Source organism: Trachinotus anak, unplaced genomic scaffold (genome assembly GCF_046630095.1).
Source record: "Trachinotus anak isolate AG129_WGS33_773 ecotype Australia unplaced genomic scaffold, CSIRO_AGI_Tana_v1 ptg000014l, whole genome shotgun sequence".
NCBI classification, from domain to species: domain Eukaryota; kingdom Metazoa; phylum Chordata; class Actinopteri; order Carangiformes; family Carangidae; genus Trachinotus; species Trachinotus anak.
Window position 1 is genome coordinate 3093919 of NW_027273865.1, and position 26072 is coordinate 3119990.

The 26072-nt window shown below is 44.0% G+C and overlaps 1 protein-coding gene across 2 annotated transcripts in view; it reads right to left on the reverse strand.

The window, feature by feature from the left end:
* il1rap (interleukin 1 receptor accessory protein) overlaps positions 1-25799 on the reverse strand; it is a 36593-nt gene extending 10794 nt beyond the window's left edge. The window contains exons 1-6 of one of the 2 annotated variants that reach the window (XM_071496191.1): positions 25165-25799; positions 18073-18158; positions 11942-11995; positions 4946-5141; positions 3196-3279; positions 949-1174 (exon numbers count right to left, since the gene is read on the reverse strand). In XM_071496191.1, the coding sequence (XP_071352292.1) occupies positions 949-1174; positions 3196-3279; positions 4946-5141; positions 11942-11995; positions 18073-18158; positions 25165-25166 (648 nt within the window). In that variant the 5' untranslated portion in view covers positions 25167-25799. The remainder of the gene's footprint in view (positions 1-948; positions 1175-3195; positions 3280-4945; positions 5142-11941; positions 11996-18072; positions 18159-25164) is intronic. The other variant, XM_071496192.1, reaches the window with a different exon arrangement.
* Between the last annotated feature and the right edge of the window lie 273 nt (positions 25800-26072).

Below are 26072 nucleotides of genomic sequence, written 5' to 3' on the forward strand. Positions count from 1 at the left end.
AGGAGATAGGAGACAGGTCAGACAGGTCAGACAGGTCAGACAGGAAACAGGTCAGACAGGGAGACAGGTCAGACAGGAGACAGGTCAGAGACGAGACAGGTCAGACAGGTCAGACAGGGAGACAGGAGATAGGTCAGACAGGGACACAGGTCAGACAGGTCAGACAGGAGACAGGATACAGGTCAGACAGGGAGACATCTTGTTAACAAACTGATCATCCAACAGGTCTGGTTGTTATCAACAGCCGACCTATCACAGAGCTGAAACCCTGGAACAGGGACAGAGGGCTGGACTGAAGGGGGCAGAGCTTGAAACTGGATCAGCTGTATCCAGAGCTCAGGTCTGGAGTGATCCAGGACCCTAACCCAGGAGAGGCACCACTCCATCGTTCAGAGACATGCTCCACCCTCTGGCCTGCATCTCTGTGGAGGAGGATTCATACTGGATGAAGGATGAAGACCCAAAACTACATAAAGACCAGAGAGGGCCAGAGAGGACCAGGGAGGACCAGGGAGGACCAGAGAGGACCAGAGAACCAAAGGACCAGAGAGGACCAGAGAACCAGAGAGGACCAGAGGACCAGAGAGGACCAGAGGACCAGAGGACCAGAGAACCAGAGAGGACCAGAGAACCAGAGAGGACCAGAGGACCAGAGAACCAGAGAGGACCAGGGAGGACCATGGTCTTACCTGTCTGACCTGTCTTTCCTACAAAGTCACCTGAACTCAGCCCCAGATGGAGATAATGTTCAACATGGACAGACAGACAGACAGACAGACAAATGGACAGATGGACAGATAGATAGAGACAGACAGACAAGGAGACAGACAGATAGACAGATGGAGAGACAGACAGACAGACAAGGAGACAGATATGTATACAGACAGACAGACAGACAGAGACAGACAGACAGGCAGAGACAGACAGACAGACAGACGGATGTATTACCGCGCGGTGTTGTCTCACGTGGTACCAGGTGACAGTTGGCCGACTGTCGGCCATCTTGGTGATGTCCTGTACGTCTGGACAGTCCAGAGTGTGTCCATCCTGCAGTGGGATGACCATATGACTGGTTGCTACGGCAACCGGAGGCTGACAGTCAGGGTCACGGACCACCTCGTCAAGCCGCAGCACCTTCAGACGCATTGCGATCTTACTGCAGGACGACTTGTTACTGTGAGACAGAGACAGGAGACATCAACAGACAGAAGTGAACCTCTGAAGCCCTCTGATTGGAGGATTCTTACAGCATTGCTCTCTGGGATTGTAGTTCATTTAAAAGGTCTTTGAGGTTTGACTTGCAGTGCAGAGAAAACACAAAACGATACTTAAGAAATAATCTAGGACAACAAAAAACCACAAAAGGAGGTCACCTCTTCTGTGAGACCTAGTTTATTGGGGACATGTCTGTGTTTACCTCTGACAACGACTTTGTGTGGGTGAGTGTGTGTGTTCCTTCTCGGAAGGAGGAAGCAGGATGTGACAGCTGACCACATAGGAAGATAAAAGCATGTCAGAGTGGGCAGATGGCTCAGATCTTCCTCCAGGCCTGAAGCAGCAGTGATGCTGTAGCACTGTGAGCAGTGAAGTCAGACTGTCACTGTGTTCTACCACAGAACATCAGAGGAGTCACACTGTGCTGACTTTCAGGCCAGCAATACACTTCATGGCAAAGACTTATCTCCAACTACAACTAAAATACTGATTGGTGTGTGTGTGTGTGTGTGTGTGTGTGTGTGTGTGTGCCAGTGAATGTTGGACTGTTGGACTGAACATGCAGACAAATTCTTTTCTCCAGATTTACTCATGTACACCTGGAGAGGGTGAAAATGAAGAGCAGTGTGTGCACATGTGCCTGTCTAATCCTCCAGCTGTATTTGATCCATTTTTGTCACTGTCCTTCTCTCTTCTTCTTACCAGCATGAAATCAGATCGGCAGCACTCTGCTTGTTCGTGCTCTCTCATCTTTCACAGAGCAACGACCACTGAGGAAACTCCAACACTCACTCAGCCCTATCAGTCAGTCAGTCAAAAATGTCAAACGTGCTGGTTCCAGCTTCTCAACAGACATGTGGGGGCTGTAACTTTTCAGTGTTTTTTATATGTTCTTTATAGACTAAACACTTCATTAATTCAATAATTGACAGATTGATCAATCATACAAAGGATCCTTGGTTGCAGCCACACCATAAACCATCACACACCTTTATCTCTGCAGTTTGACTGACACACACACACACACACACACACACACACCTCTGTAAACACACGCAATACTTCTCAGCATGTCTTGTTTATGTTGAATCAGGTCCAATCAGAATGCACAGACCAGAGCTTTGGAGTGATTAAGGTTTGACTACTGGAACGGGACCTGACCACCCCCCCCCCCCCCCTCCAGCTCATCCTCTCAGCTCAGTGAACTGCAGAACACCTCTTAGGCAATGAACTGATCCTGTTGAGTGTCACATGCAGGTCTGGACCGTGGCCAGCTGACGGGTCACATCTGAGCCCTGACGCTCCATTTCTGTAATCCTTGGAGCTGAGCAGCAGCTGATCCTTCAGACGCTCTCAGAGCCACTTTAGCTGATTAAGAGTCCAGAGGATTGAAAGTGAGAGAGCAGCAGGTTTTAGCTGAAGGATCTGAAGGTCTGACCTCATGCTGCTGATGTTAGACTCACCTGACAACCTCTAACATCAGGATTTTCTTTAAATTACTTCTGAAGACTCATTTTATCAAACTTCTGAATTTAAAGCTCCATATCTTACTCTTCTCCAGTTATTTATCTGAAGTGTTGATCTCCATCAGAAGATATATTTGTGGTTTTAAGAACCAAAAACCATCTCAGTGTAGTTTTACATCTCCTCTCTCAGGCTTCTCTCTGGAGCTCTAGTAACAACAGGTCACTCAGCCTCTTTGGAGTTTTCTATCAAAAAATCAGATAGATGTTTTTTTCCCTAATTTTATGCCTAATGATCTTAGAAACACCCTTTATACACGACATGTAACCCCTTAGTTATCACACTTGAACCAAACCTCACTGAGAATCTGTACATTTTATCTGACTTACTGAAGAAGACATTTAATCTAGGTAATATTAAATCTGAATCAAACGTTGCTAATCTGTTAATTCAGAGGAGATGAAGCTCCAGCAAATAAGTAAGAATGCGGTCATTGGAGGAACTACAGTTTCTCACCGTAGCATACAGATGTACTGTCCGGTGTCTTCGGCCACGGCCGGCTGCAGCCACAACCTCTCTCTGTCCTTACTGAGCCGCGAGCTGCAGAGGAGAGTCATCATCATTCATTAGAGCCTGAACGAATGTAAATCAGACACGATTCAATTATAACGACATTAGAACAAAATCTAATGTCCTCAGTGACGCTAATCGAGCTGCTCGCCTCCAAAACACCATACATTGTCTCTGGAAGGGAAATCGTTAGAGTGCACTTCATCCTTCAGTTACTCTCAAAGTGTCTCATTTCGTCTGAATGACTCACTCACACACACACACACACACACACACACACACACACACACACACACACACACACACACACACACACACACACCTCTCAAACACTGAACCAGGGTTCAGCTGTCAATCATTAAACCTCTCCTCGGCTTGAACTTTAATTAAAAAAAATAAAATACAGTGAAACTTTCAGTCCCACAATGCACCTGTGCTGTAGTTTATATAGGAATTTCACTGCAGACTAAAGAACTACACCCACATCCTGGAACATTAGACAAAAAACTTTGTGCAGAATTAGAACCTGAGCTGTGACGCTGGTGTAAAATGACAGATTCTACTTTTAAATTGTAATTATTCTGAGAGCAGTTTATTGATCTTTAAACCTTAGTCTGACTTTGTTTCACAGCCATAATTCATTTTGTTTAATCAGTCATTTCACCAGTCATTTTTTGATATGTTTTACTCCATTTATTTTGTTATTATCCTTTATTTTATTTATCTTTTTTCTTTTTAACTATTCCTTTAAATCAACGTTTATTGGTTTTATTACATTTCCATAATTTTATTTCTCGTGTCTCAGATTGATTTACTCTTTACATTTGTCTTGTTATCAGCTTGTAAAGCACTTTGAACTGTATTAATTAGAGATGCTCTGATACAGTTTTTCTTCCCGATGCTGATTCTGATAAAATAAAAAAAATGAACAGCTATATAGCACTAACCCTGTATGTGGATGTGATGTGATTGCTATTGTTAATGTTTCTGTTCATGTTTAACCAGGGCCATGTACAGCCCTGGTTAAACATGAACAGAAACATTAATGCCATAGAATCATTCTTTTATTATCTAATTTGATTGTCAGTCATAGAAAATAAATCTAGGAATAAATAACAATTCCTCTAAAAAAGTGCAGCCACAATTTAGTAAAATAAGACATTTAAATATTTGGATAGTACAATAACAGTATAAAAAATTACAAAATCACAGCCTTGTTAATGCACATGTTGCCTTTTTGGTAGTAGGACTTTCCAGTGTCAATTTTTCTTCACTGCTCTAAAACAGTAGTTGCCAGTGGCGTCACATCACAGCTTCCTGTGCAGGTTACTGTTTTAGAATGGCGAAGAAGAACTGGTTTCTGGTAAATAGTGCAACGTTAGCCGTTAGCAAAATGTCATAAATGACAAATTACATGGTATCACATGTAAATCAGGTGAATGGACTCTCATGCTCGCCACTACCTGATCCTGTATTTTAGTCAGTATCGGAGGCATTTCTGATACTAGTATTGAAAACGGATCAGCTCTGATATTAATAAATCAACTATGATTGACAGCTCCATCCTCCCACCTACCATAGCCCTCACAGGCCTGTGATTCAGCGGGTGAGGAACTTTGCTACTTAACTACTTTACTACTGATTGGTTGGAAAAAAAAAAAAAAAGACTCAAAGTTGGAACCTCCTGCAGCTGTACCTGTACATGATTGGCTGCTCCAGGTCATGACCCTCGGGGAGGCGGTACCAGAAGAGGTTGTGTCCGGCGCTCTGGGTGGATGTGTAGTTGTAGACGGAAGGATGAGAGAAAAGAGGACAGGTGAGCCAACCAGCCTGGCCCTCCAGGACTGAGACTGCCCCCTCACTGGACTCCCCCCAGTCATAACACATAGGCTCTGAGAGAGAGAGAGAGAGAGAGAGAGAGAGAGAGAGAGAGAGAGAGAGAGAGCACATGTGCCTGAGACTTTTTGACTTTTAGAAAATACTTTATTTCTAACACATCATCAATCACATCAAAAACCGGTCAGACATAAATACTCTAATTAAGATGACTGGTGAATGTGAGCTCTCCCCGATCAGAAACCCTGCACAGAACTTGGTCACATCCCCACTGCTCCTTGAAAACGTCCATATTCTCTGTGGCCTTGTGGAAGCAGAACTCCAGCCTCAGTCTGGCTTTAACGCTCTGCCTCCACAAGGCCACAACATCACATGTCCTGCAGTTTGTCTCTGTGCGTCAGGTAGACCGCCAATTTGGCTTCTCCTATTAAAAAATTAAAAAGTTGGCACTTTGCTTTTCTGGTTTTACTGTATGTGACTCCACCAATAAAAACAGGGGCAGAGAACACAACATTAAAAAGGCTAAAAATCCCAGTTAAAACACTGAACAGCTCAGTGAGTCTCCTGCACTCAGTAAAAACATGAAAAATGGTCTCAGACAGACTGCAGAACAGACACTCATTCACAACACTACTGTTAAAAACAGATAAAAAAAGCGTTAGTGGCAATAGCACCATGTAAAATCCTCCACTGAAGGTCTCCAGTCCGTTTTTTTAGTGGAGGCTTGTAGAGAGTCCTCCACTGTGGACTCTGTCCCCCCAGTCTGTCCGTCCATACGGTGGCTGCCCTGTTGAACAGGCCCTTTGTGTTGGTTGCCTTTACAATGTTCCTGTATATTGTCTGTTTGTCTGCTCTGTGGAGGCTCAGCTTCTTCTGGTTCCAAACTTTTAAGAGAGGGCCACCGAGCTCCTCGGACCCAGGGCTAAGATGGAGATCGGGGAAGGTGTCCGTGGGGTCGGGTTCAGCTCCTCCTCCGCCGCATCCACCAGCTGTTTTAAGATGACGGTCTTAGAGCGGCACAGCGCCCCCATCAGCCCAGGCATGGTGTTGCTACAGACATCTAGTCTGCCACCGCAGATCAGAGGTTCCTTCAACAACCAGTGCAGAGAGTCAGACCCTTGAAAGTTCTTCCAATTAAAAAGAGCACAGGATTTAAAAACACCCTGATAAAACGGAGGCAACCCACTTAACTTAAAACATTTAAAGTCAGTTAAAAACAGAGCAGCATCCAGCCCCAGACTGTTCACACGCCTGAATATGCAGCTGGCCACATCCCTCCACACTAAGTCAGACGGCCCTGTCAGATACCTCTGAACAAACTGTATCCTAAAGGTGGCCGTTCTACTGGCCAGGTGGACCAGGCCCTGGCCCCCCTCCTCTCTGGATAAAAACAGAACTGACTGTGGCACCCAATGGAAACGATCCCAAAAAAAATTGACAATTTTGGCCTGGATCTGGACCAACAGACCTGACGGCGGATCCAGACAGGCCAGCCGGTGCCACAGCAGAGAAGCTACAAGATTGTTTAAAACCAGAACTCTTCCTCTGTAAGATATCTGAGGGTGAAGCCATCTCCATTTTGACAGCTTACCTTCCACTTTTTCAGCCATGCCCTGCCAATTTTTCTTCACTACTTTTTCAATTCCTAGATGGATACCGAGGTATTTGAGGCCATCTCTCTTCCAGGTCAGGCTTTGAGGGAGAACCGGGAGGCCCTCACGCCACTCACTGACAGCAAGGGCCTCACTCTTCCCCCAGTTCACCCTCACAGCCGACACAACAGAGAACCTGTTAGGAATGTGGACTACTGTGTCGACATCACACTGATCTTTTATAAAAACAATGACATTGTCTGCATAAGCAGATAAAACCACATTACTATTAAAACCAGGTAAAAACAGGCCTTGAACACTCAAGCGTATTTTGTTGAGGAGGGGTTCCAGGAAGAGCGCATAGAGCATCCCAGACAGAGCGCAGCCCTGCCGGACGTCTCTATGCGCTCTAAAAGGAGCACACAAGCTGCCATTGATCTTAAGCACACTCTCAATGACACTGTACAGCACCTGGATCTTGGCTATGAGACCAGCGCTGAACCCAAACCTCTCCATGGTCTTCCAGAGGAATTGGTGTTCAACGCGGTCAAAAGCCTTTTCTTGATCTAATGAGATCAGTCCAATATTTATCCCCAATGAACTGGAGACCTCCAAAACATCCCGAATGAGGTAGACATTGTCTACCATGGACCTGCTGGGTACACAGTACGTCTGGTCCAGATGGATGACCTCCTCCATGGCTGCTCTCAGTCGGATGGCCAAGGCCTTGGAGAGGATCTTATAGTCCGTACATAGGAGAGACACAGGGTGCCTGCGGCAGGACAGAGGCAATGACCCGGTGGCAAGGCTCTCGTTGAACACTTCCAGGATGTCCTGTGACAGGATTTCCCAGAAGGCCTTATAAAACTCCACGCTGAGGCCGTCGGTGCCCGGGGCCTTCCGGCCCTGCATGGTTTGGAGGGCAGCGTGTAGCTCCTGTACCGTCAGGGGGCGCTCCAGCTGGTCGTTGGTCCTTTCAGAAACCTGTGGCAGCTCAGCGCAGAAGTCATTAAACAGTTCTTCATTTTCCTTGTAGTCACTTTCATATAGTGAGGTGAAGAACTCCACGGCTCTCCCCCTGATCTGGCCTGGTTCAGTCAGCTCTTGCCCTGTGTCTGACAGCAGAGAGTGGATCAGCTTCCTCTGGCCCTGCTTCTTCTCCAAGCCAAAGAAGAAGCTAGGAGGAGCATCCATCTCGGTGATGTCCTGGATTCGGGACCGGACCAGCGCACCCTGTACTTTAGTGTCCAGCAGGTCGGCTAAAGCCATCTTTTTGGTCTTGAGGATTTCAATACATCCTCGTTTTCCCGTGGACTCATTCAGATGTTCCAGTTCCACAATCTCAGTCTCCAGATCTCTGACAGATCTGGTGATGTGACAAGTGACATTGAGTGTGTGCTGCTGACATAACATTTTTATCTGAGTCTTACCAAAGTCCCACCACTGCCTTAAGCAGGTAAACTCACTCTTCTTCTGTCTAAAACCAGTCCATAAATAACTAAGAGCTTCTCTAAAACTTTGGTCAACTGCTAAAACTGAATTAAAATGCCAGTAGGCACTTTTAGGTAAAATATTTCTAATAAAAACACGACATGAAACCAAAGCATGATCTGTAAAACCCACTGGCAGAATCTTACATGTTTTAAAAACATTAAGATGGTGTTTAAAACAATAAAAACGGTCAAGATGAGCTAAAGACATCCTGTCCTCTCTAACGTGGGACCATGTGTACTGTCTGCAGCTTGTGTGCAACCTTCTCCATACGTCCACCAGGCCATGGGAGGCGACCAGCTGCTTCAGAGCCTGCTGAGAGGCTGGATGAGGCTCTGCATGGTTTCGATCTAAAATCTCATCTTCAGTACAGTTAAAGTCCCCACCTAAAAACAAATAGTCCGTTGAGCCACAATCTTTTAATTTGTCGTTAATATCCCTAAAAAAGAGCTTCCTCTCTGCACCGTTATTGGGAGCGTACACATTGATAAAAACAACAGTAAAATTATCAAACCCGGCTCTGACTAAGAGACACCTCCCCTGGATGACGTGCTCCACAGTCAGTGACGTCGGAGTAAAACCTTTAGAGAACAGGATGCCCACCCCTGCACTGAGTGCAGTGCCGTGGCTAAAAACCACCTCCCCTTCCCATTCTCTACGCCACTCGCCTTCATTAGCACCGTCACTGTGAGTCTCTTGTAAAAAAACAACATCCATCTTTTTGAGTCTTGCTGCTTCGAACACGACAGCTCTTTTTTTAACCTCTCTGGCCCCATTGATGTTTAAACTCCCCACTTGAAAGGTGTCCATAAAAGGTGAGAGATTTAAAACAGTACAAAAAACAGTTAAAATAAATAAAATATAAAGCAGTGTCTTTCCCTTCATCATTAACAGATTCCTTTTTTGACTTTAAGAATCAGTTTCTTCAGTCTGAACACTTCTTGATCATTAAAGTCCGATTCAGCTTTATTCCTGACGTGACGTCTGGCTGAGGTGTAAAACACTTGTTTATCAGGAAAATAATGTTCCAGATTCACACCTTTCATGTTCTTGGTCTCCTGGAGGAACATTTTGAGCACTTTGGCTGAATAAGCCCTTTCTTCCTGACTGGCTGATTTCTGAGTGTGATACAGATCACTGTCATCAGAGACACAGCCTTCACTGTCACTGCTGTCTAACTGCTCCGCTGTCCTACCTGTCTGTCTGCTGCTCTTCGCCCTGACATCTACATTTCTATCTCTGCTGCGGCGTTTTAGTAGGACTGACATGCACGCAGCCTCTTCTTCTATCATCTCCACAGCTTCACCTGTCTGTTCACCACCTGCTTCACCTCTGTTCTCCTCTTCATCCTTCTCACCCACCTCACCTTCCTGAACTTCAGTTTCCTCAGTTAAGTTACCTGTCTCACTCCCCTGTTGTCCACTCACTCCACCTGTCTCACTCCCCTGTTGTCCACTCACTCCATTGTCTACCTCCCTGGTCTTGGAGCCTGCAGCGCCGTCTGCAGCTCTGCTCTGCTCAGACCCGCTTGGACCCTCGGTACCGGCACCGGGCCGGTCCTCCGCAGCTCCGGGCCTCACGGTGCGGGGTCCCGCAGCGGCGGAGCGCTGCTCCCCGGGGCCCGGCGGAGCCCTGTCGGCTCCGTTTGGACAAGCTTTTAATACGTGCCCTTCTTCTCCACAACCAAAACACTTCATCAGTGCTGAGGTAGCAAAAAGTACATAATCAAAGTCATCGACTCTGACACGGAAACAAACATTTAAATCCTCATGACGGTTGTTCAGGATCATGTACAGACACACACAGCCCCTCAAAAAAAACTAAAGAACCCTACAGAACACAGAACAACACTTAACACAACTACACCAACAAGAACATTAAAGAAAACACACTCAGAGAGAGAGAGAGAGAGAGAGAGAGAGGGAGAGAGAGAGAGAGAGAGAGAGCGGGACAGAGAGAGAGAGAGAGAGGGAGAGAGAGAGAGAGAGAGGGAGAGAGAGAGAGAGCGGGACAGAGAGAGAGAGAGAGAGGGAGAGAGAGAGAGAGAGAGCGGGAGAGAGAGAGAGAGCGGGACAGAGAGAGAGAGAGGGAGAGAGAGAGAGAGAGCGGGACAGAGAGAGAGAGAGAGAGGGAGAGAGAGAGAGAGAGCGGGACAGAGAGAGAGAGAGAGGGAGAGAGAGAGAGAGAGCAGGACAGAGAGAGAGAGAGAGAGAGCGGGACAGAGAGAGAGAGAGGGAGAGAGAGAGGGAGAGAGAGCGGGACAGAGAGAGAGAGAGAGAGTGGGACAGAGAGAGAGAGAGAGGGAGAGAGAGAGAGAGAGAGGGAGAGAGAGAGAGCGGGACAGAGAGAGAGAGAGAGAGAGCGGGAGAGAGAGAGAGCGGGACAGAGAGAGAGAGAGAGGGAGAGAGAGAGAGAGAGCGGGACAGAGAGAGAGAGAGAGAGGGAGAGAGAGAGAGAGAGAGCGGGACAGAGAGAGAGAGAGAGAGAGGGAGAGAGGGAGAGAAGGAGAGAGAGAGAGGGACAGAGAGAGAGAGAGAGAGAGGGAGAGCCGGGACAGAGAGAGAGAGAGAGAGAGACACTTAAAAGAATAGTTCAACATCAGTCAAGAATAATGATCTAAAGTCTTGGTAGATTTAGGACGGACTTCCTGTTTCCTACAGACAGTCAGTCTGTCATGTTCATAAAGTGTTTTCAGCTCAATATTCCTTCAAAAGTAAAAGCTTCATCCTCTGGGTAACATGAATGTGCACAGTAATGTAACGAAATCCTGTGTGCTCTCCACGCCACTGACCAATCTGAAGGTCAGATGGTTGGTTTGGGAACATTAGAAAAACTGTCAGATGCAGTCAGATGCAGCCCCAAACAACTGCTCTGAGGTTGTTGGACCGCCTGACCTACAGATCTGCTGAACCATGCTGGCAGCTTAAGGTTCAGGGCCTGACCAGGTGTATTTCACTGGACCAGTGGGCTGCCTGCTTTAGCTCTGTGTGTGAAAGCTGATGTCTGAGATATCACTGATAATTTCAGTTTTTTACAGTACAAACAACATACACAACTACAGGAATGTGATCATACATTTTTACATGACAATAGAAAGATCTGTTAAAAGTGTGAAAATTAGAAATTTTAAATAAATGTAAAGCATGTGGCAAGATATATGTTCATCCATTAAGCGTCTCCCATGGGAGCTCTGTTCACATTAATGCAACCTGATGTACAATATCAACCACTTTGTTCCCCTCTCAGGGAGATTAGTGCTATGAAAGTGATGTTTATTTACCATTTCCATTGTCAAAAATGTTGTTTTTCAGTGGCGCTTCATGGTGGTTGAATGTTCCTTTAATTACTTCTTAATTTATTATTTAGAGTGAACTGAAGGAGTAGCAGAGGGACGTCTGGCTCTGATTTAGAGTTTTTATGTGAGAATCAAACAGTGCTCAGTGGATGTTGTCGTTAACTGGCCCCGTTAAACGAACGACGCTGTTACACTTCCATCTCATTTAAGGATTAAAGCAGAGAGGGAAGCGGCTCCATTAAAACACTGAGGCTCATCTGAGCTGCTCATCGAACGCCGTCAGTCAGAGAGAGGACAGGCTTCATCACAGATCACACTGTTTCTGCTGCTTTTATTTGTTAACTATAGAATAACACTGCTGAACAAAATGAGAGAGATTGGACAGAAAACAACACAACAGACATGCAGAGTGAGACAGATGTAAACAGACTGCTGATGTTTGTGGACAGAAGACAGTTTTCCCACCCCCTTGACCTACCTGCTGAAAATAGCCCAGCACTCAGTGATGTATTTTTGTCAGGATGGGAAAGCTCTGAAACGGAAACAAATATCTGGTTTGTCATTTGTCATGATGGTGTTTGCTGTGCATTAATCACACAGCGTTAATCTGAACAGTTTAACATCAGACCTCCAAGTTTAAACTATTTTTAAAGCGCAGTAAAAATAACATCTATCTATGCATTTAGCAGTATTCAGGATCTGATGTCACATGGTTCTTCACAATAAAAGACAAAAGCAAACAGACAGAAAATACAGACAGAATATGAGAGTAATGAATAAACTAATGGATAAATCTTAAGTAAGACAACATTAAATAAACATGTGGGTCCTTCACTAACTGATACACATCTGATGTCTAAAGGGAGACATTTACTTCTCAATCTCCTTAAGTGTCTGGAGGAAGAGACCACCAACAAACCCTGACCAGACCTCAGAGACCTACTGCTGATATAAGGCTGCAGCAGATCTTTATCATAGGCAGGAATCTGACCCTGCAGAGACCTACTAGGGACCACAAGAATCTAGACCTAGATTCTGAATTTGACAAGCTCATGTTAAATGATGTTTTGACCTGTCACCAGGCCCTGCAGCTGGTATCAGGCTGTGCCATCATAAATCTACAGACCTGAAGTACCTTGAAACTGCCTGTAACTCCTACTCTCACTGAGCAAGCAGAAACATTCAGCAGTCTAACCCTGACATATCTACAAAAACCTGATTTAAATTAGACAAGGTCAAAAGCTTGATAGCAACATTTTGGACTTTTGTAAATAGCCCAGGATGTTGCAGTAGTGTAGAGGGAATGAAATACAAGTGCAAATAATAAAGTCAGGGCCAAGTACTTGGGAACACTAGGATTTGTGAGTATGGATTATGCAGATGAGGAAAGAGAACAGAGGCTTTTGACTGCATGTTGTGTAAAATTGATAATTTTGGAACTTTTTGAGGTACAACATAGGATCATCAGCATAACAGTAATAAGATTTAACCACTGGTCACTTGGTTTGATTCCAGATTCATTCCTACTACTACTAGTACTACTAATACTACTAATACTAGCATTTATGGCCAATTGTCCAGGGTGAATAGTTTTCTGAATTTCTAACTGTTTGACCATTTTAAAAAGAAAAACTGCGAATCTCTACATTGGAATGAATCAGTCGTTAATCATCAAAATTAGCATAGCTAGTAATTTTCTGCCAATTGACTAATGATTTCAGCACTGACTCAAGTCTTCACACAATCAATCAATCAATCAATCAATCAATCAATCATCACAGATTCCGGGTCTTTAGATCCTCATTTATAATGGATGAGTTAATTAAATGCAGGATGAAGAGGATGACTGTGAAGTACGTGATAATAATAGTGATGACTAATGTGTTCTTCACAGACAGGCCTCCTCCATTGTTTCAACACTATAAAGTCTTTAATGCACATAAATTACACCAGAAATCACCATCTCACCAGACTGATGATTTAGTGTCCAGTAGTGATTAGCCTCTACCGCAGCACCCCTTAAACCAATAAGTACCCAGTGTTTCCCATACACAGACCATTCTCCATCCTGTGGCGGTGCCCAACCGCACACACACACAGACAAGCGCGCATATGCCAGCGGTGCGCGGGAAAATCAAACAGCGCATCACTGGTGCATGCACACACACTGGTCTGATTGGCACACTCCTCTGCACGCACCGATCACAGGAAAACCCGCCGCAGTCTCATGTGGATTGCGAGCGGGATTTCTCAGCGATAAATAGGGTAAGCACATAGAAATTTAATATTCCTTAGTATATATTTTAAAGTGATGGACATTGGAGTGTTATATTAATAATAAGTTATATTTCATTTTATCTCCAGATAAAAACAGATCTCAGGAACAGGCTTCAAGGGGAACACCTGGCAGCCTGCTTAAGACTTTCCATAAATGGGCCCGAACCCAAGGAGGTCCCTTATGAGAGAGCACTTGAGTTTTTTTCAGGAAGCCAAGAAAAATTAGGTGTTCTGATAGGGCATGCAAGCTTTGCACCAACTAGGCTACAGTATAAGAACATGAAAAGAATCTGAATCAGGCTTTGTACCTTAGGTAGTTTCTTTATTTTATTTGTGTTAATATTTTATTGTTACATTATTTTATTTTACCCAAAAAGTTAGAACAGGTTATTGGTTGAGGTATGTCTTAAGTTAATTATTTGAAATAAAAATCTCCAGCTGAAGTTGTTTTGTGCAAATCATTCCTGTCACAGAATCTAAAGATTGAAACTAGTTGGGGTGAGAAATGAAACCAGGCAGGGCTCTGGTAAAAATGTTTTTAGTTGTCTTCTCTTAAAGAACTTACTTTTAAAGAAGTAAGATTGAGCTGAATAATTCCAAATGCTGTAGCTTTATAATAGTCTCAGCAGGTGACTCTGAAGAACAATAGATACAGTTTTTTTCATATGGCAGCTTCAGAAAGTGTTGTACGCCGCCCGCTGCAGACACTCTGCATACAATGACTGACTCCACCGACCGCCACGACACTGTGACACTCGATTCCCCCAACGGTGTCAGTGGAGCACCACAAATTGCTACCTGGTCTGTGGGAAACACTGAGTATCTTTAAAAAACTCAAAAAACGAGACGACAAAACCTAAAGGATCATTATTACTTCAAGCAAGGTCTACTTCAACAGCCCTTTGAGAAGTCTTCAACCTTCTTCAAGCAACACAGGAACTAGACATTTAAATGTCTTAAAGATCCACCTGAAACTGCTGAAAGATACCAAGACCTTCAGGAGCCATAAGCACCCCATCAACCTCATCCTCAACGACCCCTGAAGTCCTTTAGACCCCAAAAGTACCACTGGCACCACTTACAAGAACTACAAGAACCCATGAAAATCCATTATGTTGTAAATGTTGAAAAATGTTGTAATTGGATGCTTCTAACCTCTTGAAAATCCAAAGAAAACCTCAGGGATCACTGGAACCCCTTCAGCCTCCTCTCAAAGATCCCCAAAAACACAAAAGGGATTTTAATACCTTCAAAAGACAATTTAATGAACGCAAATAAAACTACTTCTCATACTACCGGAACCACCTCAAGAGCTCCTGAAACCTGAAAGATACAGCACCTCTGTAGGATCTACTTGAAACTGAAACCACCTGAATTGCTTCAAACACTATGAGAACCACCTCATGATCTCCTAAAACCCCTTTTGATAAGCCCTAGGCCACCTTCTCAGAACACTAGACCGAGACACTTTGAATCTCTTACACATCAAAAAGTTAAGGATCACTTGAACCCCTTCAAAGACCCCTGAAACACAATAGTCCTTTAGAACCCCCACAAGACCACTTAGGACCATTGAAACTACCTGAAGACCTACAAGAACCATCTCAAGATTCTCTGGATTCTGGGGATCGCTAAAACCCATTCAACCTCTGCACGAAGATCCCTGAAGCCCAGAGGTACCTTTTAAAACCTCTTCAAGCACCTACAGCACCTGTTATAGACTGCTGTCTACCACATCAACTCCTGGAATCCATTGTTTTTTATTTATTATTTTATTAATATCAACTTTTTCTAGGCGAAATGATTGACGATGAAGAGAACCAGTACAAAGGTCAATTTGTTTTCACTGATGTCTATAAACAGACAAGCAGCTGATCATGTTAATGTAAAATAGAAAGTGAAATTCATTGGTTCCTTGTAGCAGCAGCAGAAACTGAACTGAACTCTGAGGAGCCGTGGCCTTTTCTGAGTCCAGAGCCTCAGTTTGAGAAACTGAAGTGTAGGACTGTTTCAGCGCCACTGGTTCCCAGGATCCTGACCACTGAACGTTGGATTAATGGAGGCTCTCTACACTTGCACAGAGTGTGACTGTGTGTGTGTGTGTGTGTATGTGTGTGTGTGAATGTGTGTGTGTTGGTAATTGACCTGTCAGGTTTTCCCGGCCAGAGTATTAGTCTTTCTATTAAAACCCTCTCCAACATCCATCCACCTCCTTCTCCTCCTCCCTCACTATCCATCCATCCATTTACAGTATTATCTCCAGCCTCACCCCTCTATCCACCCCCCACACTACCATCCCACTCCTCTACCTCGCAACACACACACATTATCCATCCATCTGCACTGTGCTGCTGTAGGTCCTGTTTTCTATCCCAGGTTTTAGCTTCACTCTGTGTTGGATATTGCAATGAAAATACTAGACAGTGAAAATCAAATGGAAGTGCCTGTGTCTGTTCAGTAAGACAGTTTCTATCATCAGAATACACTTTGTATGGGATGAATGATTTTTACTGAAAACCTTATCCTAATAACAGAGTAACCTACTTATTATGAGTAATGGACATTGTAGGATTTGCCATGTTGCTTTGCTGTGCCCTCAGAGACCCTGTGTTATGTTCTGTTATATTCTTAAGTTCAATACGAATTGAAGGAGTGAAACCACCATTTAGGTTGTTTGTCTCTACCCTCTGATTCGAGCATCTCCTGACATAGTTCCCCATGGCAGCAGGTGTACAGGACCTTCATCGTCATGGTTACAACACACGGTTAAGCTTATGGAACAGATGTGGTTCAGTTAGGTTTCAACAGAAAAACTACTTGGTCAGATTTAGGAAAGAAATAATGGTTTAGAGGGCCCTCATTGTCACAGTTACAATAATAAACACACAGACGTCACACATAAACAAAAATCCACAGGAAATGGACGGCGGTCTCCTGTCCTGTGTTTTGTGACCCATCCACCCTCCCGAGAGGTCGCCTAACAGTGACACGTAAATATGGGCTGTAATAAGCTGCGGCACAGACGACCTCTGGGCTGTTATATGTGGATGACATCATCTCAATGTAAACCCATTAAACACTGGTCTGATGGTAACATCCCTGGCTAAAATTAGTCCTGGACTCATAGGAGTGTCTCCTGAAATAGCGCCCCTACAGCACCAGGTGTATCAGACCTTCGTTGTCAAGGTTAGAGTAATAAACAGGTGGGGTGTACAAACAGCAGCGTACCGGACCGTTCATCACCATGGTTACTATAATTAGTCATTTACAGTTAGGTTTAGGAAAAGATGGTGATTTGGGTTAAAATAAGTACTTCCTCAACATTAGACGATATTTGTTGTCATGGTTACAATAATAACAATGAATGGTCATGGATAATAGAAACAACATAAACTGCTACTTTCACATGGGAATTGAACACCGCTTACTACGACCACAAAACCTAACTACGGGTCATAATAACCTGCTGACAGACGACTGGTGGGCTCATTTGTTACAGGACAGCCTCGTTATATTTGGTCCAGTTTTGACTCTAAATGGCTGAAAACAGGTTGTCACATGGTGGCGATGGTCCTCCTGCTTCTTTTTATGATTTGATAAATGTTTTCTGAGTGTGATTGTCCAAGGATGATTACATGTTTCTATCACTTATTGATAATCAATCAGCTGAGTAGTGATGGGACATTACACATATTTATATGTACAGTATGTAGCACTGCAGTTTGTTGATGTCATAACCAGTTTCCCCAAAGGATTCTTTCAAATTTCCTCTCATTTCATTTGTCCACATCCCATCAGCTCCATCCATCTCACCCCAACAGCATCCTCTCCTCTCCTCACTTTTCATCCATCCATCGCGCCGACTCCCCACTGTCCACCCCCACCTCACCTCTACACCCTCCCCCCTCCTCGCCTCCACACTCAGACAGTCTTACAAATGACCCTCCTCTCTCTGGAACCATCCATTCACCATCCCTCGGGGCGGGAGCTTCAGCTTTAATTAACCCCAGTTTTGCAGAGTTGCACCAACATGAACGAGGGGAGACTGTATGAAAACAGAGCGGTCGCATCATATTCATCATTTTGAATTCACTTTACCTACAAAACAGACCCTAACACTGATGGATCTGTGCTGGTTTTCTACTGTTTTCTATTAATTTACATGCAAATTTCTACATTAATACATACATATATTTTCAGTAATCTGAATCAGTGTGGACATGATTTAGATGCTTTTGTTATTCAGGTGGAACTCCCACAGTGTGCTACTTAGCTGTTAACCTGGACTGCAGTCATTGATTTGTGTCCTCTGCTGCCACAGCTTTCACTTACCTGTCTGGTAACTGGAATGACTGATAGTGGGCATGATCCCTGCTGCCACGATGAAGAAGAAGAAGAGGCTGAAGATGATGACCACCCTGCAGACAGATGGAGAGTACACTATTAACTCTGCTGTTTTATTTCAAAGCTGTTGATGCAATATTCATGATGATAACTCAGATTGAAAAACATTTGAATAAAATGAATTTCAATATATTCATACAAAAAACAAACTGCTGTTAACAACCCTGGAGCTCCATAAAAGAGAGTGGACAGAGCCTCTCAGACGGTTCAGGGAGAAGACAGAGAAAAGAGCCTTTCAAAGAAAAGTGAGAGAAAGTGTCGTATAAATAAACGTGCAGAAGCACAGGTATTCTTCACACCACTGAGTGACTGTATCTGTGCACATATGAATCGTATTAAATAACATCAATGGTGTGTTAAAGGTCCCATATTTAACTCTTCTTCTATGTTTCATTTGAAGTGTTGATCTCCATCAGAAGTTATATATTTTTTTAAGGCTCAGTTTCTGAATACAGGCTGTGTGCATTTCTCTGTGGACTGAGGCTTCGATACTTTCACAGTATTAATGTAGAACCTAGACCTGCTGTATAATCACAAACACATGGACATCCACCTTTAGACTGGATGGAGCTTTAATTTCTTCAATAAAGTAAATTAAATCCTGAAATTTGAATCTTAAACTGAAGTATTCATTGCCAAGACTAATTTACAAACTGAACACATCACAGAAAACCAAACCAAACCAAACCAAACCAAACCAAAACAAAGCAAAGCAAAGCAAAGCAAAGCAAAGCAAAGCAAAGCAAAGCAAAGCAAAGCAGTGGCCCCATGGCTTCCTCTTGAGCTGTGACACTTTGACATAAGCTGTGTCCTAATTCAGGGGCCACATCCTTCAGAGGCTGCATCTAAAGACCCATTGCACCACAGAGGCATGACTAGGCATGTCCTGTTTCAAAGGCTCCGTCAAGTCAGGTTGAGAAATGCAGAAACGAAGGATTGTGGCCCAACCTATCCCAAGATTCACTGTACGGCACAATGAACCTTCCTGAAATGAGACACGGCTACAGACAGATGACAGATTCTCCTGACCTCTGTTTGTGTTTGTTGAGTGTTTTTGGATAAATGACTCTGCCCTGAGTAAAATCTTTGATAGTCACTGTTTAGATGTAGATGTGACCTGCGAGCAGCACATTCAGGCAGGATGGAGGAAAAAAACTACTTCTGTAATCTGGTGTAAATGTTGCGTTCAGTGAGGAAGGGAAGTGTCTCAACTGTTTCCAGAGAACAGTGTGGACAGTCAGCCCCTCCCTCCTCGCTCCTCCTTAGGTGTCAGGGTCTCTCGCTCATCCATAAATCTGCAGCTGAGTTAAGTCAGAGGAGGTGGGATTAATCGGGTGGTTATGGGAGATGAGATGGATGGATGATAATGACCTTCACCTCTCTTTTCCTCTGTTCATCTCTCCATCTAATGAGCTCACCTCGTTTATCTCCACATGTAAGAACCAACTCACATGTGACAGAAATGATCATCATCTTGTTTTACGTGTGTGTGTGTGTTTGCTATAAAACAGCTCGGTCAATTTCATGGATCAATATGTGACACAGACACACATCAGTGTGTTCACACAGCTGTTACCTGAGCTTATCCTGCAAACACATTCATAAAAACATCTCACTTCTAATCCAGTTTCACAGGTAATATCACACATCACGCCTCCACAATTACATTTCACATTGAATTATAATGTTTATAAACACATGTATTATAATTTATAAACCAAACAGTTTCCATGGTGATGTCCAGCCTGCTGCTGTGTAGGTCACCTGGACTTCTCTTCTCTCTGTCAGTGGCTGTGGCTGAAGGGTCAACGTGAACCATGTAAACACTCTCTACCACTGCTCAGGTTCAAAGGTCAACAATCAGCTATCACACTCCTCAGCTTCTTTACCATTCAACACAGTTTAAACTCATTTTATTTCCCACTGGGAAGACTCTTACATCAGGATCACTGCATATTTGCAACACAAAGCAGGCATCAGCCCACCAAATTACCAGAGGCCAGCAGGCGTGAGCTCAGAGGACGGTGAGGACAACAAGGTACGTGAATATAAGAGTTTCAGATCGTTTTAAGCAGTTTAAATAATCTCCAGAGACTGGTAATCTGACTCCAACCCAGGACACCATCACAAACCATCAGAGGGCTGCAGACTAACCCTTGTTGTTGAGGAGTTATACATTTGACCACTATGTTCATCTGGGAGGAAAATGGTCCTAATACAATATACAAAAATGTGCTACTGACCAATTAATATGAAAAATGAATATGAAAAATGTTCAATAATAATAATAACAATTATTATAATTATATTATGTGACTGAGTTAACAGAACATTAGGTGAAGGGCAGCAGTTTCTCTCTCACTCTCTCGCTCTCTCTCTCTCTCTCTCTCTCTCACTCTGAACAAGGGCAAACAAAAATCACATGACTGCTTTTTGAACTCTTCACTGTTCTGACCAACACTGGATTATTAGTATTATTGACAACTATGATCAAAAACAGACTCGGTGTCGACAGACAGGGCTGTCAGCAGTGAGAGTGGACACACACACTGCAGCAGCAGCGGTCCAGGTAGCCTCATACACAGGTGAGGTGATACAAGAGGTCGACAACTCATTCCTGTTTGTTATGTTATTGCTGGTGAAGTTGACTGTTCAGGTGCAGGACAAAATGACCCTCAGGCCATGACTATGACTGCTACGACTATACATTCCTCCAAAAAACCCTATTCAAGCTACAAATCATGCGTTGTAGGATTTTTAACAGCAGGCAGTTTACATGTCTGACAGGTGACAGATGTGATGAGGAGAGAGGAGACTGAGGCAAACATGGCGTCAGGTGTCACTAAATGAAACTGAAGGTTTGACACAAGGACTAGCAACATGCAGCAGCTACAGTTAGTGTCATGTTTTCTACTGTAGACACATCAGACAGTTGACAGTGTCACCTCTGCTCAGATGGAAAAAATCTGAATTAATTGTACATGAGTCAACACTGATCTATAATAAAGATCATATGGACTGTGTTTGACTCCAGCTGATGGTTCTTCAGGACATGATGTCAGTCTGTGTCTCAGGTGTTTAATCAGGTGAGAGACACATCAGAGACAGAGAGGTGTCTTCACACTATCTCCACAGTCCTTCTTTTCAAATACAGCTGTTAGCAAGAGAGGGAGGAGGAGGAGAAGAGAGGGATGAAGAGAGGATGAAACAGACAGATGGAGAGACAGTGTGTCATGGTGGACAATCAGGCAGAGCAAGAGGATCCCAGGAGGGACATACAGAACCAGAGATGCTCAACAACACATCCATCACTCACGCACACACACACACACACACACACACACACACACACACACACACACAGAAAACAGCATAATAGTGATTTTGTTTTGAAACAGTAAAAGATGATAACAGCCTCTGTCCTACATCATCATTTGTTGTCTCAGTGTGTTTTCACTGTGGTTAAGGGATTTTCCATCTTTGGTTTTATTGAGCTTCATTTGGCATGAAGCATGTGCGTATGTGTGTGTGTGTGTGTGTGTGTGTTAGTGTGAGTGTGTGTGTGTGTGTGTGTGTGTGTGTTTATTTAAGAGTGCAATATGGTTTGCCACAGGCTTATAGGCTTCATTTGAACTGGGAAGTCAGAATTTCCTGGTTCCCAGTTGGAAATCTGACGTCTGATTTCTGTCCGAAGAACTTCACCGACCTCCACCTCAGAATCCACGACGGCTGCTCTGCACAACAACAGGAGAGTAAGCTGTGGTAATATTCTTCATTAGCATTTCTGTCTTATTTGTGTCCCATTAAGTCAGTCGAATACACAGCATTGTGCAACTCTACCTGTGGACATGTTGCTACGGTAACCATGGTGTGATAGGTGTGACGTCAGACGTTTTTTTCCCAGTAAATTTAGTTTAGAAATTCAACTTTCAGAATTCAGACAAACACACACAGCCTCAGCAGCTGTTTATCTGAGAACACACACACTCAGTACATGAGTGTGTCGTCACTGCAGCAGATGTTTGAGCCCTGATGTGTTTGTACTGAAGAATAAACAGGACGGGCAGATAACTGAGCTGATACTGTGGCCTGGGCAGGTAGCTCCTGACAGACAGAGTCACTGACGAGGTCATTCATGAAAACTAATCTACAGCTTTTATGATGAAAAGTTATTTTATGCCAAATGGTTGGTTATCTAACAGACTGAAACCCTCTGGGTCAGTGAGTCAGAAATACACCTGGAGACAGAACCTCTGTCCACTGTGTTGGAATTTTATCACAATCTTTTTTAAACTTTTTAAAACAATTAACAGTTTAAATAAGACATTCAGAGGAAGTTGAAGTGATAATGAAAATAATGCTGCTTACTCAGGTGTGAACACTGAATCAGGAAAGTTCAAATGTGTACAACATGTTGTTGAGTTGTGTTCTTACATCATCACAAATGTTTCCATCAATTATCAAACAGACAAATCTGTCATTTTAATCATGGTAGCCCTCCACTTCATTGGTCCCCTGTCGATGACATCATATCCTGTCAATGACCACTTAGCCACTAAAATAAAACTCACAGACCACCGAACTCCCAAACATCCCCAAAACCAACAGGGCTGCTACTTCACTGGAACTGTGCTGAGCCTGCATGGAAAATTGTCTTGGACAGGACAGTGAAGACAGACAGGAAACACAGGAACAGAAAAGCAAAGCAGCAAAGAGTCCAGCTGACCAGGAATCAAACCCGGGTCTCACTGCTCATAACACTGTCCTGTTGAGTCCGTTGTGTTGAAGGTTTCATGTGATTTTCTTTTAACTGACCTGGTGTGAAGTCACTGGTCAATGATTTTATGCTGTCCATGTTTGATCAGCTGGCTGCTGATAACTGGTTACATTAACCAGAGCAGGCTAACAGTTAGCTTCATCCACACTTCCTCTCAAATGTCACACTGAGCATTTATAATGCAAATCATAAAACGGAAACTTTAGACTGTCGTCGCTACGTGAGGAGACAGAGTCATAAAACAGTCACAACAGCACTGTAAAACAACCAGTTCAAACAACAGTGTTTGAATTTACACAAGTTGATTTAACACTACCAGGCTCTGTGGTCACACTGAGACAGTTTGAGAAACACCACATTTAAAAGATGAGATTTTAACAAATTCACTCAGTGCTCCGCAACCGACCCCTGGTGGTCTGTGGACCACACTTTGACTGCTCACGTGTCAGTGTTGTGTTTGTCTGACAGATGTTCAAATTGACTTCTATTCAGTTTGAAGTCACATTTTTAAGACAAAACACTTTCTCCACCTTGGTGGTTTTCAGCTCTATGTTTGAAGCAGATGAAGGATTTTAGTCGTTGACGTCTGGATCTGAAGTTATCAGAGAAACAATCGGAGGAAATCCTGAGCCCAGTGAAGAGTGTCGTGAATCACAGATTTTTTAAAGTGAAACTGCTTGTTTCAGTGTTTCTACTGGTTTTAATCACCTGGCCCAGCTCTACAGTTGTTTGATTTCTGTTTTCTAGTTTTATTTTGTCATATAAAAACTGAAGTTGCAACTTTTTCAGTTGAAAATCCATGCATCTGTCTCTGTCCAAAGAAAATCCAGTTTCATTGTCAGAGATCCAGCTGATGTGTCCACCTCAGATGCTGCAGCTTTGTACTGACTTTAGATGAGCTTCTGAAGAAGGGATCTCTTTATGCTCAGTTGGAGTTCATGTGGGCACCTGACTGTTGTTTTCAGACTGACCTGAAAAACTGTCAACAGTGTTTTCAGGAGATTTTTTTTCCTCCTGTTTCCATCTTCCACCTTGCAGGAAGTTTATATCCCATAACTCATTCTAACTGGACCTTCCCTCAGGTTCCACCGTGGACAGAGAGTGACGGCACTGAGCTGCAGGACAGGCCTGACTGATCCATACCAGGAGGCTGGATCCATATCTGACTCTGTGGTCAACAGTGATGATGATGATGATGATGATGATGATGATACATTTAACAGTTACCTGTTTTAATTTAGGTTGGACATTTAAAGATGACGATGACAGACATTGTCTCTGAATTTGACAGCTTCAGACAGGAGGCGGCTCCCCACACTGTGGCATTTTGCACAGATGTCACTGTACAATGAAATTATTTGTTGTGACAGATTCCAGAGTGACAGGGACATGTGGTGACTTTTAAAAACTGCACCCACAACACAGACAGGTGTGTTTTTTCTTGTGCTCACTCATTAACTGCAGATGTCTGATGATGGTGATGATGAAGATGATGATGAAGAGGCAGGTGAACTGCAGTGCTCAGCTGGGTTTCTGCTGTTCACTGCAAAAGCCCCCAAACTGATCTGATTGAGGGTAATCTGATTATCAGAGTGGTGACTCTGCTAACACACGTCTTCTTTTTCATGGAGAAAATCTAACTCCAGACTCAGACTTCAAAAGTGTCATTTTCAATGTGAACTCATCCTTCACACATTTTTGAACAAAACTTGTTATAAATTACAGTTTACAAATTTACAAAAATTCGGAGCATAAATTATTGAGCAAGTAACAGTTTACATGAAATCAACCTTCACCACTGTCATTCGCTGTGCGCTACCGCCTGAGTATTTGAGATTATTGAAATAACACAACTACAGAAAATTGTAATTGTGTTGACTTGGTTGATGTGCGCCGAAATGTAAACTACAACGGACTGAAGAAGAGAAATGTGTAGCTTTTCTCCCAGCTTGTATGAACCGAGGAATATAACCGACATTAAAGTAAATTGAGAGATTTTTGAAGGACAATCCGCACGCAGGAGTATCAATACGAGTGGACAACAAACACGGGTTCATCCCTGAATAACATGTTGTAGTTGTGCAGCAGTCAGGGTGGCGCTGGTACTCAGAGCCACTTTCAGAGAAACACACCACAGAACTGCCTTCACTTGCCGTTAAATCAACGTTATTACTACAACAACACCAGACTCCGCAGAGAAAACATCACATTAGCCATTGGAACACAGCAGGAGGTGGACTTACATTGTCTGCAGGTTGGGGCGGTCTCCTCGGTGTCTGCCCGGTCGGGATCGACCGATCGGGATTCCACCGCCGAGCGTCTCGGCGCACGGGCGGAGCAGAGCTGGGAAGGGGCGGGACGGATCCAGGACTAGACTGGACGGTGACGGAGTCCCGGGTCCTTAAGTGTTTACTGTGAGTGTGTCTGAGGGTGACGGAGTCCTGCTGCTGACTCACACACTCTCTCCTCGGTTAGCACCGCGGCACCGGGAGCAGCGGGCTCTGATGATTAACGGCCCCGCCAGGGCTTCATCACGGTGGTAAATCAGCACCGAGCCGGTTCCAGATGGTCCGGGAGTCTTCCAGCTGAGGAGGCGGTCCGGGGAATGAATGAGTCCGGTCCAACTGATAAACAGATGTGTTTATCAGAGTGTTGGAGTTCTATTAGGCACAGAAACCAAAGCAGAGCAGAGAAGAGAGTGACGGACACACACACAGACACACACAGCTGTTGACAGCTGTTGACAGCTGTTGACAGCTGGACGCAAGTTTAGAGAGACAGAAAAGCGCCGCGGCTTTGAATGGGTCGAAATGTGCGTCAAAGGCGCAGAGAGGCGATAAAAAGGAAAGTTAGAGCAGCTGTGAACGGTGTGTGTGTGTGTGTGTGTTTGTACATGTGTGTGTGTGTTTGTACATGTAGGAAGTAGAAGTTGAGCACATGCTATTCCGGTTGACGCTCCTCCTTCTTCTCACTGCTGTTGCGACATGGATAAGAGTGATCTCTCCCCCCCCCCCCCCCCCCCCCCTCCACTTTCTCTGACACAAACACTGACTCATCAACAGTTTAACTGTAAAGACCCGGGCCGCACACTGTCACTGTGCTATCAGCACCACAGTGTGAAGACACTCCAGGGTTTACAATCCTATTCCAA